This window comes from Nansenia antarctica (assembly GCF_963989245.1).
Source record: "Nansenia antarctica genome assembly, chromosome: 6".
NCBI classification, from domain to species: Eukaryota; Metazoa; Chordata; class Actinopteri; order Argentiniformes; family Microstomatidae; genus Nansenia; species Nansenia antarctica.
In genome coordinates this window covers 60,516,461-60,533,771 of record NC_137676.1, presented here as the reverse complement: position 1 = coordinate 60,533,771, position 17,311 = coordinate 60,516,461, and the positions used below count along the sequence as shown (strand labels likewise).

Below are 17,311 nucleotides of genomic sequence, written 5' to 3'. Positions count from 1 at the left end.
AGCTAAGCTAAAGGCTAACAGGTCTGTCCAGACAACACTAACACATAGCAGCTAAGCTAAAGGCTAACAGGTCTGTCCAGACAACACTAACACATAGCAGCTAAGCTAAAGGCTAACAGGTCTGTCCAGACAACACTAACACATAGCAGCTAAGCTAAAGGCTAACAGGTCTGTCCAGACAACACTAACACATAGCAGCCAGAGGAAGCGGCATCGCTAACGACTAACACAGTGCTTCTTTTGGCCCGGGAAAAGAGAGAATCTGGCCATGGCTTTGGATAAGACAGTAGTGTGTGTGTGTGTGTGTGTGTGTGTGTGTGTGTATGTGCGTGTGCCTATGTGTGTGTTTGATAAGACAGTAATGTATGTGTGCGTGTGTTGGATAAGACAGTAATGTGTGTGTGCGTGTGTTTGATAAGACAGTAATGTGTGTGTGCGTGTGTATTGATAAGACAGTAATGTGTGTGTGTGTGTGTGTTTGTGTGTGATCTATCTGGCTTTGATTACCCACTGTGCAAAAGCACACTTGGCTAACCTCTCTCCTCTACAACACACACAAAGAAAAATGCACATACATTTATTATTCATAGACACACACACAAAGAAACAAAGAAATCTGCACATACATTTACATTTACAAGCACACACACACACACACACACACAGACAAAGACATGAAACATGTTAGTCTGCGTGTTCTATGGAACAATATTAACAACGTAGCTCGCTTGTTCTTCACAACGCAGCTCCGTAGCGTGTGAGTAGCAGAAGAACCTGACCCTGTAGACGGGCAGCACGCCAGCACCCGCGTTCTGAATCCTCCATCGGCCGCGATGCTAGAGGAGATATCGCTTTTAAAGTCAGGACGGATCAGTTCCACGATATTAAGCGGAGAAACAAGGGGGACGGGGTCACGGAATTGGCCGGAAGCCCCCTTGGCATTTTTTTTGCGGGATCGCATTATCGCGTTTGCCGTCTTTAGCGTTTTATCACGCAGAGAAGCTGATTGTTTTGGTTGGTGGAGGGAATATCGCCGTGATCCTAATCCAAATCACTGTCTCACCCCCCACGCACGCTGATCCGACACTCGGATCCAATGCAAACGAACAGCAGGTTCTCACACAGCCGGGGAGTTAGAGGAGTTATGTATGTTCCTCCGCGGCACTAAGTTGTGTCAACATGTAGTCAGAGCTCTGCAACTGTTCCTCCGGTACCAGGGAAGAGAGACGTCGGTACAGACGTGACGCGGCCAGTCTGCTGTTGTCTTGGTTTCGGCCTCCTCTGAAAAGCCCTGCTGCAGTCGTCTCAACAAACACGTCTGCTCAACGTCTGTTTGTGTTTGTTTCTATAAAGAGCCTGGTAACATGGCAGAAAACAAGAAAGGAGTTGGTTAAAGTTGAAACTGAAGTAGAAACTCAAGTAGAAACTCAAGTAGAAACTGCAGTAGAAACTAGAGTAGAAACTGCAGTAGTAACTAATGTAGAAACTGAAGCAGTAACTGAAGTAGGAGAGAGACTAAAACACAAAGACTTTACAACACAGATAGGATGTCTAAACGTATCCTGTACCACTTAAGCTGGCTAACATTATTCATTCATTATTCATTCATTATTCATTCATTATTCAATTCAAATCGATAACTGTCTTATTACTACCGGCTGTGCCGCTTGTTGAATCTTCTTTTATTAAGAACCACACAGAACCCGAACCACACACCCCCCCAGAACCACACACACCCCCAGAACCTGATGAGAACCACACACACCCCCAGAAAACACACACTCCGTGGTCGCGCCTGGGGTGGTAGTGAAGCTGGGGTGTCAGCTGTGGTGACAGTGACACCCCCAGTCACCGTAGCGTATCCAGACTCTCAGGACACGGCTGTCTAAGTGCCAAGTCTATGTGTGTGTGTGCGTGCGTGTGTGTATGTGTGTGCGTTTGTGTGCGTGTGTGCACATGTGTGAACCCTGGACGGCCTAGCCGCAAAGTCTGTTAGCTTTTAGTGTTTTCTTTTCCCCTCGATTTGTTTTTCATTCTGATTGATTCTGTTGTCACCGGGTGACCGTATTAGATATCAAAGACTCATAGAGTCACCCCCTCCTGAGACTACTGACATCTAATGAAAATACACACCAATCAAATCCTTCAGAGGGGAAAGGGAGGGCGATGGAGACAGAGAGAGAGAGAGGTAGGGAGGGAGGGAGGGTGGGAGATAGAGAAATGCCGATCTCCCTTTTTCTCTTCAGTACAGCGGACATCTTAACAGTCCCTGGGACCGCGGGGCAGCTCCTCTAACCATAAGCAGGGATAAGCCTCTCTCTCCAGAGCCCCCTGGCTGAATCTTCATTAGCGACCGGGATGGAGAGAGAGAGAGAGACAGAGAGAGAGAGAGAGAGACACACACACACAGAAAGAGACAGAAAGACAGAGAGAGAGAGAGAGAGAGAGAAAGAGACACAGAGAGACAGACACACACACACAAACACACACAGAGAGAGAGAGAGAGAGAGAGAGAGAGAGAGAGAGAGACAGAAAGAGAGAGAAAGAATGAGAGAGAGAGACAGAGAGAGAGAGAGAGAGCCCGGTTCTGAAGTCTCGGTGTTGTTGTAAGCCCAGTCTTACACCATGTCACCCACGCTTATTTTACCTCTCAAACAAGGCGAGACAGGGAGTCAAAACAAAATCTCTGGGTGTTATTGTCAAGAGCACGAAAACGTGCCGTGGGAATGGACTGATTGATGTTCACGTGAAGGCAGGGTGAGACGGTTCAAACCTAGAGTGTAATATATCCCACCTAAAACAGACTCCTATCCGAGCTGTCACTGTACACATCGTCATCCTGTGCACCCAGAATCATAAGTCTCTCTCTATTTATTATTTGTCATTTCATCACCAATGATCCATCATTCCAAATACTTAGCGGTACTCCTCCAGAACACACTAGGATATGAGGGTTTAGCTCTGAGTCGTCCTGACCGCGCCAGACGGTAGTAGAGGCGGAGAGCGGAGCAAGCGGTAGGTAAAGTAAACACTCTGAGAGATGTGGAAGACTAATCTAGCGGAGAGAGCTGTCTGGGATCGGAACGTACACCTAAGCCTTCTCCAGCTGTGCTCCATATCCGCCTTCTCCATTCTCCTTTTGTTCTCTCTCACGTCACACACACACTCTCTCTTTCTCTTAGTCTGTCTCTCTTTCTCTAGGTCTGTATTTCTGTCTCTCTCTCTAGGTCTGTATCTCTCACTTTCTCTCTCTCTCTCTCTCTCTCTCTCTCTCTGTACCTCTCCCCTTTCTGGTTTAAGATGTTTCAACCCTCTCTATCTCTTTCTCAAAGAAAGGTAAGAGAAAGATGGGGGGAGCTCGTGATGGGCGGGGTTCTGTCCTCGCCCCCTGTCTCTCTGAAGTGTCCTTGACCTTGATGTGTCCTTGTATCCCCGGAGTGCCGTTCTGACCCTTCCCCCCCCTCCTCCCCCCGTCCCCAGGTGCTCCAAGAGGAGACGTCCATCCCCGGCAGCGACCTCACCCTGCTGTACCTGAGCTCGCGGGCGGCGGGCTACAAGCCCGTGCTGAAGGTGACCATGACGCAGGCCTCGGTCCCCTTCAACCTGATGAAGGTGCACCTGATGGTGGCGGTGGTGGGGCGCCTCTTCCAGAAGTGGTTCCCGGCCCAGCCCAACCTGTCCTACACCTTCATCTGGGACAAGACGGACGCCTACAACCAGAAGGTCTTCGGCCTGTCCGAGGCGGTCGGTAAGTACGCTACGCTAGGCTAACATGCTAAACGCTAACGTGGGTCAGCGAGGATCGAGGGCTGTGGCTTCTCCTTTAGGGTGCTGATTCTGGTCGTAGTCGCTAGGCTAGACGAGGAACGAGCTTCCCCACCGCTGTCACGACTGCAGAGTCACTACTTATCTTCCGCCGTTGATTGAAGACCATCTCTTCAGGCTACACCTTAATTGTCCCTCTTCAAGATCGCCTCATCCCCACTACCCCCCTGTATCATTTCTCTACTAATTAATCCTAAATAAGTAATTCTTCCTCCTTCTAGCATTGTGACTGCCAATGGCCCCTGGTCCTGGCATAGATTGGTTTTTCTTATGATTACTGATCGATAGATGATTTACTTACTCAGACAAATGTATTTAGTGTAAGTCATTTTGGACAAAGGCATCTACAAAATGCCCCTAAAATGTAATGTAAATGTAGATGTTAGGCCCTACAGATCATCTCACACAGTCTGTGTGATGTCTCCCCACCCCTGCGGATATGCTAAGCATCTCCATGTCAAACACAAAAAAACTCTGTCTTCAGTCTTTTTTCCCCCTCCGGTTCTGTTCCGACGGTCTCTTCTCTCCGCATGTATGATTACCACTCCACGCCACACCACAGCGAGGAACGCAGACAGGGTTGGATTCTTTTCGTTGTTTATTCCGTCTTTCCCTCTCTCTCTCTCTCTCTCTCTCTCTCTCTCTCTCTCTCTCTCTCTCTCTCTCTCTCTCTCTCTCTGCGTTCCGAAGGTCATGCTGAAGGCTTGCGGCTTCCTTCTATATTTAATCCAGCGGTCCCAGCTGTCGCTGCTGCTGGCAGGGCTGGTGGTGCTGGTGGTGCTGTTGGGGAGGTTCCCTCGCAGCCCAGACAGACCCGGCTGGCACCTCGGCCCGAGGACGGCTGACTCAGTGGCCCCGGCGGGCGGACACGTTGCTTGTTTTCTGTCAGAGGGGGGGTCCGGGGTGGGGAGTGGGAGGGAGGGAGGGGGAAGGGGTCACGAAAGGAAGTGAATGAAAAACTAGCCATGTTTCTCCTCTCATAAATAAATAGTTGGAGTCCTTCCATAAACACCGCCTGTGTGTCGGAGGGTAGGCGGGAGCGGGGGTGGCGGCGGCTCATGCGTTCCTGCACCGCGAGGAGGGGGGAGGGGAGGAAGAGGGGGGGGTGGGTGGCCTGTACCGTGGTTAGTGATTGCCTTTTCACCTTCAACAGACGTGTTTGGTCTTTCTTCCAAACCCAGTACGTCTGGGACCTGGCCGGGACGGCATCTCAGGGCGGTTTTATCTACTTCATATCCATGTCCTGACGTGATTGGTCTGCTGTCCCGTGTCCCCGTCCTGTGATTGGCCGAAGACAGATAGCACTTTAAACACACCTGCCAGACACGGACAGAGAGGCTGCGGGACGATTATCACATGAAAAAAAAGCAACTTGACAAATGACATGAAAAACATCAGTGGGGTGGTGCGATGATGGATTATCGTCATGGGAACAGATAGTGATTACTCCCAACAGGGAGAGAGAGGGAGGGAGGGAGGGATGGAGCCAACAGTGATGTCATTTTCGCTATAAACATTAGCGTGGGCTTAAGGGAAGGATAATGATATCAGCAAACGGCTGCTTGAGTGACATGATATATTTGGTGTCCCTGTTCCGTTCTGTTAGTGTTATTAGGGTATCTGAACGTCAGCCTCCTTCCTTCCTGCCGTCTGTCTTAACGTGCGACGGCGCCTCGGTCCGATCTCTCTGTCAGGTGGAATAACGGGGTTGTTGTTGACGTGGTCCAGACTGTCCGTGTTGTGACGTTGATGCCCCTTCCCCCCCCTCTCCTCTCCTCTCTCCCCTGGGTCCTAGTGTCGGTGGGGTTCGAGTACGAGTCGTGTCTGGACCTGATCCTGTGGGAGAAGCGCACGGCCACGCTGCAGGGCTACGAGCTGGACGCTTCCAACATGGGCGGCTGGACGCTGGACAAGCACCACATCCTGGACGTGCAGAATGGTGAGGACACACACGCGCACACACACACACACACACACACATCAGGCACACATGCACTCACACACACGCACACTCACACACACACACCAGACACACATCAGGCGCACATACTGTACACACACCAGGCACACACACACGCGCGCACACGCACACACACACACACACACACACACACACACACTGCATACCTCAACCTAATGCCCAGTCGTAACTGGTATGTTAATGTAGGCCTGCTCCAGCCTTTACAGACACCTAAGTGGTGCTCTGTCACAGACTTACACACAGCTACTCATTACTCACTGACATACGCTTGTTAAACACACCGCCACGCATACGTTACACTGTTATCAGAGTCACCGTGGAGACAGAGAGAGAGAGAGAGTGAGAGAGAAAGAGAGAGAGAGAGAGGATGGAGGAGAGAGCGAGAGAGAGAGAGAGAGGATGGAGGAGAGAGATAAGATACAAGATGTTAATTTGTCACTCTGGTTATACAAGTACAATCGTGTGAGATATTTTCGCTGGGGGGGGGACTCCTGCGTATAAGAAGACAGATAGAAAATAATAACAAAACATAAGAGGCAAAAACATTTAATACATTTAAAAATAGATAAAATGATCAAATGATATACATCTATGGCAAGAAAATGTATACACACAAAATATACATTAGGCAGAATATTGCATTGTGTGTGGTGTGCTTCTCTGTGTAGTCTGCGGAGGGTGGTCACAACATGGTGTGCAGGGGGTGGAGAGAGGCACACAAGCGAATGTACAAGTGTGTGTGTGTGTGTGTGTGTGTGTGTGTGTGTGTGTCAGAGTGCCCTTGACAGAGGGAGCGATGCTGAGAGGTTCTTGGCAGCCTGGCATTTACGGTGATGTGTCGTCATGGAGACATCAGACAAGGGGAGATGTATGACACCCCTCCCTCCGTGACCAGTGGCCTTTCTTGAGGAGAGGGGGAGGAGAGGGAGGAGGCAGACAGAGGGAGGTTGGGGGAGTGAGAAAGGGAGAGAGGGTGGGGGAGAGAAGGAGAGAGAGGAAGGATTAGGAAGAGAGAGAAAGAGAGAGAAGGGGAGTGTGTTAAGGACAGACAGACACACACACGCACCCAATGACCTTAACACGGTGTGTAAACACACCCCTAACAGAGGTCAGAGGTCAAAGCAAAACTGCCCCTTAACTCCCAAATGACCCCAACACCTCAACGAAGGTTACCGTTACCATGGCGTTCAGGGTTAGGAGATGTGATGATAAACATTACCTGTATTTCATAAAGGGAAACAATCGGAAAATAATTTCGGCTACATTTCATAACGGGAGGCTGTTATTCTAGAAACGTTCCATCATGTGAAGCAGGCTGTGACATCAACAGTAACGTCAACACTGTTTATCTGTTTTTAAATACAAGCCTAAAATGGCGATACTGAACCTCTCCGTGTAGGCAGGGTGATTTGGTGCGATTGTACTGCTCTAGTTTTAAGAAGATGGAGGTTATTTGGTGAATCTATATTTGCTAGGATGTGCTTATTTCTCCGCGAGCACGCCTCTGCGATAGACTGGAAGTGTGACACGACGACGCTGCTTCAAGCGAGCCTGGCCTCGCAGACGTGCTGCTTCTGCCTGCGGGGTAGACTTTCACAGACATCACCGGGGGGGGTGGGGGGGGTGGTTAGTTTGGCCTTATGCCTCGCAGTGGGTTCTCAGCCCCCCTCCTCTCCCCTTCCTCCTCGCCATTTCCTCCTCTCCCTCACCTCCTCTGCCTCCCCTCCTCTCCCCCCCAACCACCCCCTGCCAAAAAAAAAAACGTCCGGAGAAGGGGGGATGCTCTAAATCAGACAAACAGCCCAAGTTTGACAGCCGTCGACTTCTCAGACTGGCGCGTGTTAATGTGTCCTAATTGAAAAAAGAAAAAAAGAAAAAGCTGGCGCCGGCCTGCGGAGCCGGGGAGAGACGGGGTCCTGATGGGTGGGGTCAGCTCGGACGCTGACGGGCGGCCGGCACATTCGCCTGTCATAAAACACCTTCCCAGACCGCACGTCTATCAGTCTGGCGGAGCTAATGGCCGTGGCAGTGAAGGGCCCAGTCTGATGGAGTGATGAGGAGGCGGAGAGAGGGGAGGAAGAGGGATGGAGGAGGGTGGGGAGAGGACGTCTCACGGCAGTGACCAGGGGAAGTGGACTGACTGAACTCCAGGGTCGTTTTTCCAGATTTTGTTTATCTGTGTGTGCGTGTGCTGTGAAATAAAAATAACAAGTAGTGCTGTGACCTAAATTGGCTCGTAAAAAACTCTGAACCATAATCAAAATCATAAATTCAGGAGGTAATTAAAAAGCATAAATCCCCTCACCGCACAAACAGACTTCAGAAGGCTTTAGAAGATACGGTTTATTTAAAGTGCGGCCTATACGGCTGCATCGCTGGAACCCATAAAACTCCAGTTTGTTCGTTCCAGAGTCACAAACAGCAGCGGACCTCAACTCCTACCGTCATGATGGTAAATGGACTGCACTTATATACAGTCTTATTCCAAAGCACTTTACAACGGCTTCTCATTCCCCCATTCACACACACATTCACACACCAATGGCGGCAAGCTACCATGCAAGGTGCCAGCCCACTCAAGTATGGAATATCAAAAACAAACATTTGATTATCTAAAATAAATGGAAGCTAAAATGCTGCACTTCACTGGCCATGCGTTCTAAGTCGTGTACAAGTGTGGACATTGAGATAGTAGTTAGCCATGACACCATACAGACGTATCATATTGATATTTAAATTTGTTATGTTTTGTAGATGCTTTTATCCAGTGACTCTATGTCATCGTTTTCAACACACGCTCCTGTATCGCCGACCACATGATACCAAATACGATACGGAAACTCCCTCACAAAGAAACTCTTTCACAGAGAAACTCTCTCACAGAGAAACTCCCTCACAGAGAAACTCCCTCACAGAGAAACTCTCTCACAGAGAAACTCTCCCACAGAGAAACTCTCTCACAGAGAAACTCTCTCACAGAGAAACTCTCTCACAAAGAAACTCCCTCACAGAGAAACTCTCTCACAGAGAAACTCTCTCACAGAGAAACTCTCTCACAGAGAAACTCCCTCACAGAGAAACTCCCTCACAGAGAAACTCTCTCACAGAGAAACTCTCTCACAGAGAAACTCTCTCACAGAGAAACTCTCTCACAGAGAAACTCTCTCACAGAGAAACACCCTCACAGAGAAACTCTCTCACAGAGAAACTCTCTCACAGAGAAACTCCCTCACAAAGAAACTCTCTCACAGAGAAACTCCCTCACAGAGAAACTCCCTCAGTTTTTGTATCTTCGCCGTCTCAGCTCTCGAATTGGGTCATGTAGCAGCTAGATGCAAACTATATCAAATCATCGCCCAAATCAGCCAAATCCGTCACCGTGAAGCCTACGCTTGAGACCATGTCACACACACGTGAAACATACTTCTTTGTACGGGGCGACAGTAGCCATAGCAACGTGAAGGGACTGCATTAGAATGCTGAGGAGAAAGTACAAGAATAACAAAAACCTGATGATGCTAAACACACACACACACACCTGCATGCACACCCACACCCGCGCACACACACACCCACCCACCCCCGCACACACACATACATACATATACACACACACACACACACACACACACACATAATATACGGTCATTAACTCACAATGTTTGTAGCGAAGGGGACAAAGCTAACGACCATATAATCACGTGTCCGTCTTTGTGGTTGTCAGGGGTGATTGTCCTCAGGCTAGCTGTAGTTGCCGGGGTGGGGGTCCGGTGGCGGGGGGGTGGGGGTTTTGTTTGGGGTTCCTGAGTGACACTAAGCCCCCTTTCACCTCGACGGCTTAGTGCCAGCTGTCCCTGAGAATTCCTGTACTCTTTCATCAGACACACATGCATGCACGCACGCACGCACGCAAACACACACACACACACTGCACTGCACACATGCACTCCTTCTCTCTCTCTCTCTCTCTCTCTCTCTCTCTCTCTCTCTCTCTCTCTCTCTCTCTCTCTCTCTCTCTCTCTCTCTCTCTCTCTCTCTCTCTCTCTCTCTCTCTCACACACACATACACACAGTCGTATGGTCCAGACCCATGGCCCCACTCTGTCTCCAACCCCCCTCTGAGATCCAAATAGTACCACTCTCCTCTCGCCTCCCCCCCTCACCTCTAGTCTCCCCCCCTCACCCTCCCCCTCCCCCCTCCCTCCGTCCCCGGGCCTTTGTCCACCAGCAGACTCCAGCAGTCTCTTCCAAGACACACACACACACACACACACACACACACACACACACACACACACTGCCCCGACCTCCCACAGACAAACCCACGTACTGTAATAACACACACATGCACTCTCCCACACAATGGGGCGCACACACACACACACACGCTGCCTCAACCTCCCATTACACCCCATGTCTTCACTTCCCACCCCCATTACCCGTCTCTCTCTTTCTCAGCCGCCCCTCCGAGTGGCCGATTACTCCCATCAGCCACCATTACAGCTCCTCTCCACCGCCCCCCAGATTACACAACATGGCCGCCCCCAAACTCACACAGAGCTGTGCTACTGTGCTGTGAACCACCTTTGAGAGGAACAGGATAAGTGTGTGTGTATGAGGTTACACATCTCTGGGTGGTTGAACAGGAGTGTGTGTGTGTGTGTGTGTGTGTGTGTGTGTGTGTGTATGTGTGTATGTGTGTATGTGTGTGTGTGTGTGTGTGTGTGTGTGTGTGTGTGTGTGTGTGTGTGTGTGTGTGTGCGGGTACAGTCTGTGGGTGGTTGTAAGGAGACCCGTGGGCGTGACTTCCCCTCGTCCGCCAGAAGTGTGTCATCGTCACCGCGGCGATGTGACAACTGTCTCTTTGTACACACGCCACCCTCCGTCCCTCCCTTCCTCTCTCCCTCCCTCCGTTTCTCCCTCCATCCCTACCAACCCACCTCCCTCCCTCCCTCCCTCCCAACCCTCCCTCCCTCCCTCCCTACTGTTGTCCTCTGTCTGTCACCACATCCATCACATTACTGTCCATCCCTCTCTCTCCTAAACCCCAGGGCTTTCTTCACTAGCCTGAAAGCCGCGGACAGCACAACAGTGTGAAGACTTTCTGTGTGGGTGTGTGGGTGTGTGTCTGTGTGTGTGTGTGTGTGTGTCTGTCGGTGTGTGTGTGTGTGTCTGTGTGTGTATGTGTGTGGGTGTGTGTCTGTGTGTGTCTGTGTGTGTGTGTGTGTGTGTGTGTGTCTGTCGGTGTGTGTGTGTGTGTGTCTGTGTGTGTATGTGTGTGTGGGGTGTGTGTGTAGGGTGGGTGTGTGTGTGTGTGTCTGTGTGTGTATGTGTGTGTGGGGTGTGTGTGTGTGTGTGTGTGTGTGTGTGTGTGTGTGTGTGTGTGTAACCCCGTCGAGATCTTTCAACATTGAAAAAGAATAACGCTGTCACGAAGCGTCCATTGGATGTATCTCAAATACTGACAAACGCTTACAAGATGTCTCCCCCGTGCACACACACACACACACACACACACACACACACACACAGTCTGGATGTACTGTATGCCACTCTACTGGCTGTACATACCCACATCACAGACCCCCTCTGTTAGATCATTCACCGTCCATCTTCTGTATCAAACATCACCTTACAGGAGCCTGGAGGAATCTGTCAGGGAGGGGGAGGAAGAGGAAGGGAGGGAGAGAGGAGGATGGAGGGAGGAGGATGGAGGGAGAGATTAAGCCGCAGCTTTTGCCTTTTTCTTTTTTTTCTTTTTTCTTTATATGCCAGGTCGGCCACTTCCTTTCAACTTCCTGTTCAAAGCGCCCTCTGCCCCCTCGTGGACTTCCTGTGTCTCAGGCGCCGTCGCGTGTGTGTGTTCCGTAGTAGCTCGCGTGGCACGCTCGTCCGCTTGCCTCTTGACACCCCATCACCTCCTCCTCCTCCTCCTCCTCCTCTCATCTTTTACTGTTTCACTGTCTCTCTCCATCCCTTCCTCAGTTGGGTCTGCAGGCTAAGATTAGCCTGTGTGTGTGTGTGTGTGTGTGTGTGTGTGTGTGTGTGTGTGTGAGACGCCAGATCTCACCAGCTTCAATCAGACAGATCAGTAATCTGAAAGACAGCATCCCTCTCTCTCTCTCTCTCCCTCTCTCTCTCTCTCTCTTTCTCTCTCCCTATCTCTCTCCCTCTCTTCCTGCCAGCCACTGCCAACTCAATCCACCTGACTCGCCCCAGACACTCCAGACCCCATCTTTCTCCCACTCTCTCTTCCTCTCACTCCCCCTCTCCTCCTCTCATCGAAGGCTCCCTGTGTGTTCTGAACACAATCTTAAGGCCTTCCTTTGCTGTTGTACAATCTGTTGCACACACACTCTCATACAAATCCTCTGCTATCGCATTGAGGTGTGCCTCACCACCCGTCTCGTCCCTGATTGGGTGGGTGGGAGCGTGGAGTGTGGTGACGGGTGCAGTGGGGGGGGGGGGGGGGGGGGGCTCTCCAGGGGCGGTCGGTGAAGTCCTGTGATGTGCCCCCCCCTCTTCCTCTCTTTCATCTGGTCTTATCGCTCCATTCAGAGGCGCGGCGGCGCGGGCAGCCCAGCCTGGTCACAGCAGGCAGCACCACTGACCCAACAAAGACAGACTCAGCACCTGGGAAATATCTCCCTCTCTCTCTCTCTCCCCTCCTCCCTCTCTCCCCCCTCTCTCCCCCCTCTCCCTGTCACACTGTTAGGCTGAGTTTAGACGGAGGTGAAACATCTGTTGTTTTGGTTTCCGTTTGTGGTTCGATGTCACCATCAGAGAGCCCCCCCACACTTCGCATTCCTCAGCGTTCAGGCGTCCATTACCGTGATCACGTCTGACGAGGCGGGCGAGCGTGAGGCAGCGCCCCTCTGAACTGGTGTTTGGCATAAAACATAAAACATGCAGAGCCCCGCGACCGTTAGCGAGGGGGAAAATCGTAATCCGATTGATTTCGGTAGCACACTCGTACGCACATCAAACACCGACGCACAGCTCAGTAGTCCCACACACACACAGACACACACACAGACACACACACACACACACACACATCGGTCGATTAAGAAATCCATCGAGTTCTCGACCTCCTACACACAGTGCCTCGACAGAAGGTTGTCCTCCATGAGAATGTCAGCCGATGAGTTGCTGTGGCAACTTCCTGTGAGTCACAGGGGAATAGGGGTCAGAGGTGACCAGGGCATCATTCCACCTTTAGGTGTGTGCGTGTGTGCGTGTATGTGCGCGCGTGTCTGTGTGATGAGAAATAGGTTCCATTCATTCCATTTACTTTGAAGGGTCTCAGAGGTTATGCCCCCCAGTCTGACACACACACACACACACACACACACACACAATCCCCCTCGAACATCATTCCCAGGGAGAGCAGTGTCGCCCCTTCTTGCTCCAAGGTCAAGGTAATCTTCAGTACTGAAACATTATGTTGATTTTCTGCGGCTTGTCTCCGAGACACACACACACACACACACACACACACACACACACACACATAGTGGGAAGCATGTGTGTATCCTCTACCCTGTCTCATTGATAATGCATCAGAGTAGTTAATGGTGTGTGGGTGTGGTGGTGGACACACACGTCTGTCTTGCAGTGACTCAGCATGGCCAGGCATGCTGATGTGGATGCACGTCCCCAATTAACCACAGAGGAGAGAGAGAGAGAGAGAGAGAGTGTGTGTGAGTCTGTGTGTGTGTGTGTGTGTGTGTGTGTGTGTGTCTGTACGTGTTAGGGTGTCACTCAACACCTATAGAGAGACACTGACGAATCTGAGATGGGAGTCAAGGTCGAACATGGCGTGTGTGTGTGTGTGTGTGTGTGTGTGTGTGTGTATGTATGTGTGTGTGTGTGTGTGTGTGTGTGTGTGTGTGAGTGAATCAGAATGAGGACGTATTGTTCTCCCCAGCAGCACCGGGGAGTCTATCCGTCTTTGTTAGGGGCGCTCCGCCTCGCCGGAATCACACGACCTGCTGTTTTCTAGTCAGGCACAGGGGGGGGGGGGACCGCACAGCAGGACCCCTCCCTCGCTCGCGGCTAACGCCAACCCCGCTCAATCAGCCAATCAGCGGGAGCCCCCCCCCTCCCCCTCGGTTGAGAGGGCGGTGCCACGGGGAGACGGAGGTTCGCGGTGACGTACGGATCTGCGGGTTTCTGACTCGGGCTGCGATCCGGGGGGTTGCGGACCCTGGGCGCGCTCACAGAGGGGGTCTCTGGGATGGCGTCATTGATCTGGCGCGGTAATTAGCGCGCCGAGCGGTCGCGCGGAATTTCCAACATGTTGCGAACGTGAATAATTGAACGGGCCCAGCGTGAAGTCGTCCTTTGATGTGTTTTGCTTTGAAGTGACTAACCCACCTCCCCCATTCATCCCTCCATCCAGCCCTCCCTCCATTTCGGCCTCTTCCCCCTCATCTAAAAGAACTCCCGTGTGCTGCAATCTTAACAGTTTAATATGAGGGTAGCCTTTGCGCTATACGGTCGAGAATCCCTCCTCTCTCTCTTTCTCTAGCTTTTTTGGAGTGGCGAGAGAGAAAGAGGGAGAGAAAGAGGGAGAGTTGGTTGGGCTTGGCCGCAGCAGGAAGTAACCATAATGCTGATGTTTGATGGGCGGTCGTGGTTTAGTGACAGCGGATGAAGGTTGTTGTTGTTGGTGGTGGTGTTATTTCTGAAGGATCCAACCGACCCATATATCCACCCATCCGTCCCTCCCTCTCTCTCTCTCTCCCCCTCCCTCTCTCTCTCCCTCTCTCTTTCGCTCTCTCTCCCTTTCTCCATTTCTCTCTCTCTCTCTCCCTCTCTCTTTCGCTCTCTCTCCCTTTCGCTGTCTCTCTCTCTCCCTGTCTCCCTTTCGCTCATGTTCTCTCTCTCTTTCCCTCTCTCTTTCGCTCTCTCTCCCTCTCTCTCATTCGCTCTCTCTCCAGGGACATTTTAAAGCTGTCGGACCCTGTAAAGAAAGTCCTTGATTGTGGCATGATAGTATTTCCGTCATGTACAGTCTAGAAGAGATGTTCTGTTCACCTCTAGTAAAACCACACGACTATGTGACGGCTACATTCTGAAAAGGTTTCTTAAGATATGCTGCGGTGCCTGCCTGGTGTACGACATTGTTAGAATCAACGACAATGAGGAAAATATTAATATTTGCTACACCACATTGATGGACATTCAATGAGACAGAGAGAGAGATGGAGACAGAGAGACGGCGTTTCAAACATTTCTCCTTGTCATCTCTTTGCTGTGGAGTCATGGATCTGACAGGCAGTGAACACGATACCTGACAGTACTTCAAATCATCACAGGAATACCAGGATACCAGTCCCCAACTCAGCTTCAAAGTCATACAATAGCAGAATCCTGTGTGTGTGTGTGTGTGTGTGTGTGTGTGTGTGTGTGTGTGTGTGTGTGTGTGTGTGTGTGTGTGTGTGTGTATGTATGTGTTCCCCTCCGTCTATGTCCATGCGGGCGTCACGTATGTTAACCGCCTCTCCTCCCCCCTGGTGTTCCTCCCTGGTGAAACCAACATCAAAGCCTTCATCTCTCCCTCCATCCCTCCATCCTCACGTAGCCCCCTCTCCTTCCCTCCTTTCCCTCCCTCCTCACCTAGCACCCCCCTCTCCTTCCCTCCTTTCCCTCCCTCCTCACCTAGCACCCCCCTCCCTCCCTCCATCCCTCCATCCTCACCTAGCCCCCCCCCCTCTCTCCATCCATCTTCACCTAGCACCCCCCTCCTTCCCTCCATCCCTCCATCCTCACCTAGCTCCCCCCACCCCCACGTCCATACCTACAGTAGCCTCTCTCTACAGCTGATGAAAGACACCCCCCCCCCCTTCTTCTCTCCCACCACTATTGATTGACACCACAGGCGGTTTGATCTTGTGAAGCCACAGCACCAGCAGCCTGTTCTGGCAACCCCCCCCCCCCCCACACATGATTAAGGGTAGAAACCCCCAGGATGTGATGCAGCTCGTCAACTGACAGGAGGGTATTAGTTCCTGACATTAGCAGCTGATGGCGCCTCTGCACGCCTCTCCTCTCTCCCTCTCCCTCCCCTCCTTCTCCCTTTCCCTCTCCCTCTCCCGCTCCCTCTCCCTCTCCTCTCCCTCTACCTCTCTCTCCCTCTCCCTCTCTCTCTGCCTCTCTCCCTACCTCCCCCTGCCTCTCCCTCTCTCCCTCCCTCTCCCTCTCTCCCTCCCTCTCCCTCTCCTCCTCCCTCTGCCTTTCCCTCTCTCTCTGCCTCTCCCTCTCTCCCTGTCCTTCTCCTGTCCTTCTCCTCTCCCTTTCCCTCTCTCCCTGTCCTTCTCCCTCTCCCTTTCCCTCTCTCCCTGCCTCTCCCTCTCTCCCTCTATCCCTCTCCCTCCATGTCCTCAGGCAGGATATTAAACCCCACATTTTGAATCAAATGAAAACACGGCCAGCCTCAAACAGCTCACATCCACACCGCCTCTGGCCCTTCCTGTTCCTGCCCCCCCCCCCCACAGCCTATCAGAGGCCTTCCCAAGCAGGCACAGTCAATCCCACACACACACACACACACACACACATGCATGCACCTACACACACACACACACACACACACACACACTACACACGCATGTAACCACACACACACACACACAGAGACATACATTCCTATAGTGTCTTACCCTCTGGAATTGGAGATAGGATATATATTTTTAAATCAACGTGTTTTCAATAATAATAGTTATTAGTTGTAAATTGTTATGAATTTGACAATATAGTTTCGGTGGTATTATTAATTGTGATGTAAATAAAGTGATATAGTATATGTGGTACAGTATATCTAAATAAAAATATGTATAGTTATTAAGAATAATTATTAAACAGGCAATCTGTAATTGGTACATCATTTCTATTTGAATGATATATAGCCATGGATTCTTGAAGAATACAATTAGTAAATGCCTCATGAGCTTAGTTCAACTGTCTTGAGTCGTTACATTTCTCCAGGCCCATCCCTCCCCTTTTTATTATTATTATTATTATTATTATTATTATTATTATTAATAATAATAATAATAATAGTATTATTATCATTACTATTATTGTTGTTGTTATAATAATAATATGAATATGAATATGCATTACTATTAATGTTATCTAGTAGTACAGTAGTTTACTACTACTACTATTATTGTTGTTATGATTATTAGTATTTTCTAATAACACATATATATATTACACATATAATAATAATAATAATATTGAGTGTTATTATTATTTGTATTACTATTATTGTTATTAGTAGTAGTAGTATTACTACTGTTATTATTGTTATGTGTATTCATATTATAATAACACTTGTATTACCATTATTATTATTATTATTAATAATAATAATAATATTATTATATGATGTGTGTTATTATTATATGGATATTATGCTACTATTATTTATAACAAGTGTATATTATATGCCAGCAAAAATAAAAATAATAAAATATAATTGTTATAATTGTAATA

At 50.0% G+C, this 17,311-nt stretch overlaps 1 protein-coding gene across 1 annotated transcript in view; it reads left to right on the top strand.

The window, feature by feature from the left end:
* Positions 1-17,311, top strand: part of tenm3 (teneurin transmembrane protein 3) — a gene marked incomplete at both ends in the record, with an annotated part of 153,966 nt that overhangs the window by 113,838 nt on the left and 22,817 nt on the right. The window contains 2 exon segments of the mRNA XM_080533185.1: positions 3,481-3,748; positions 5,621-5,764. Coding sequence (XP_080389311.1) covers positions 3,481-3,748; positions 5,621-5,764 — 412 coding nt within the window.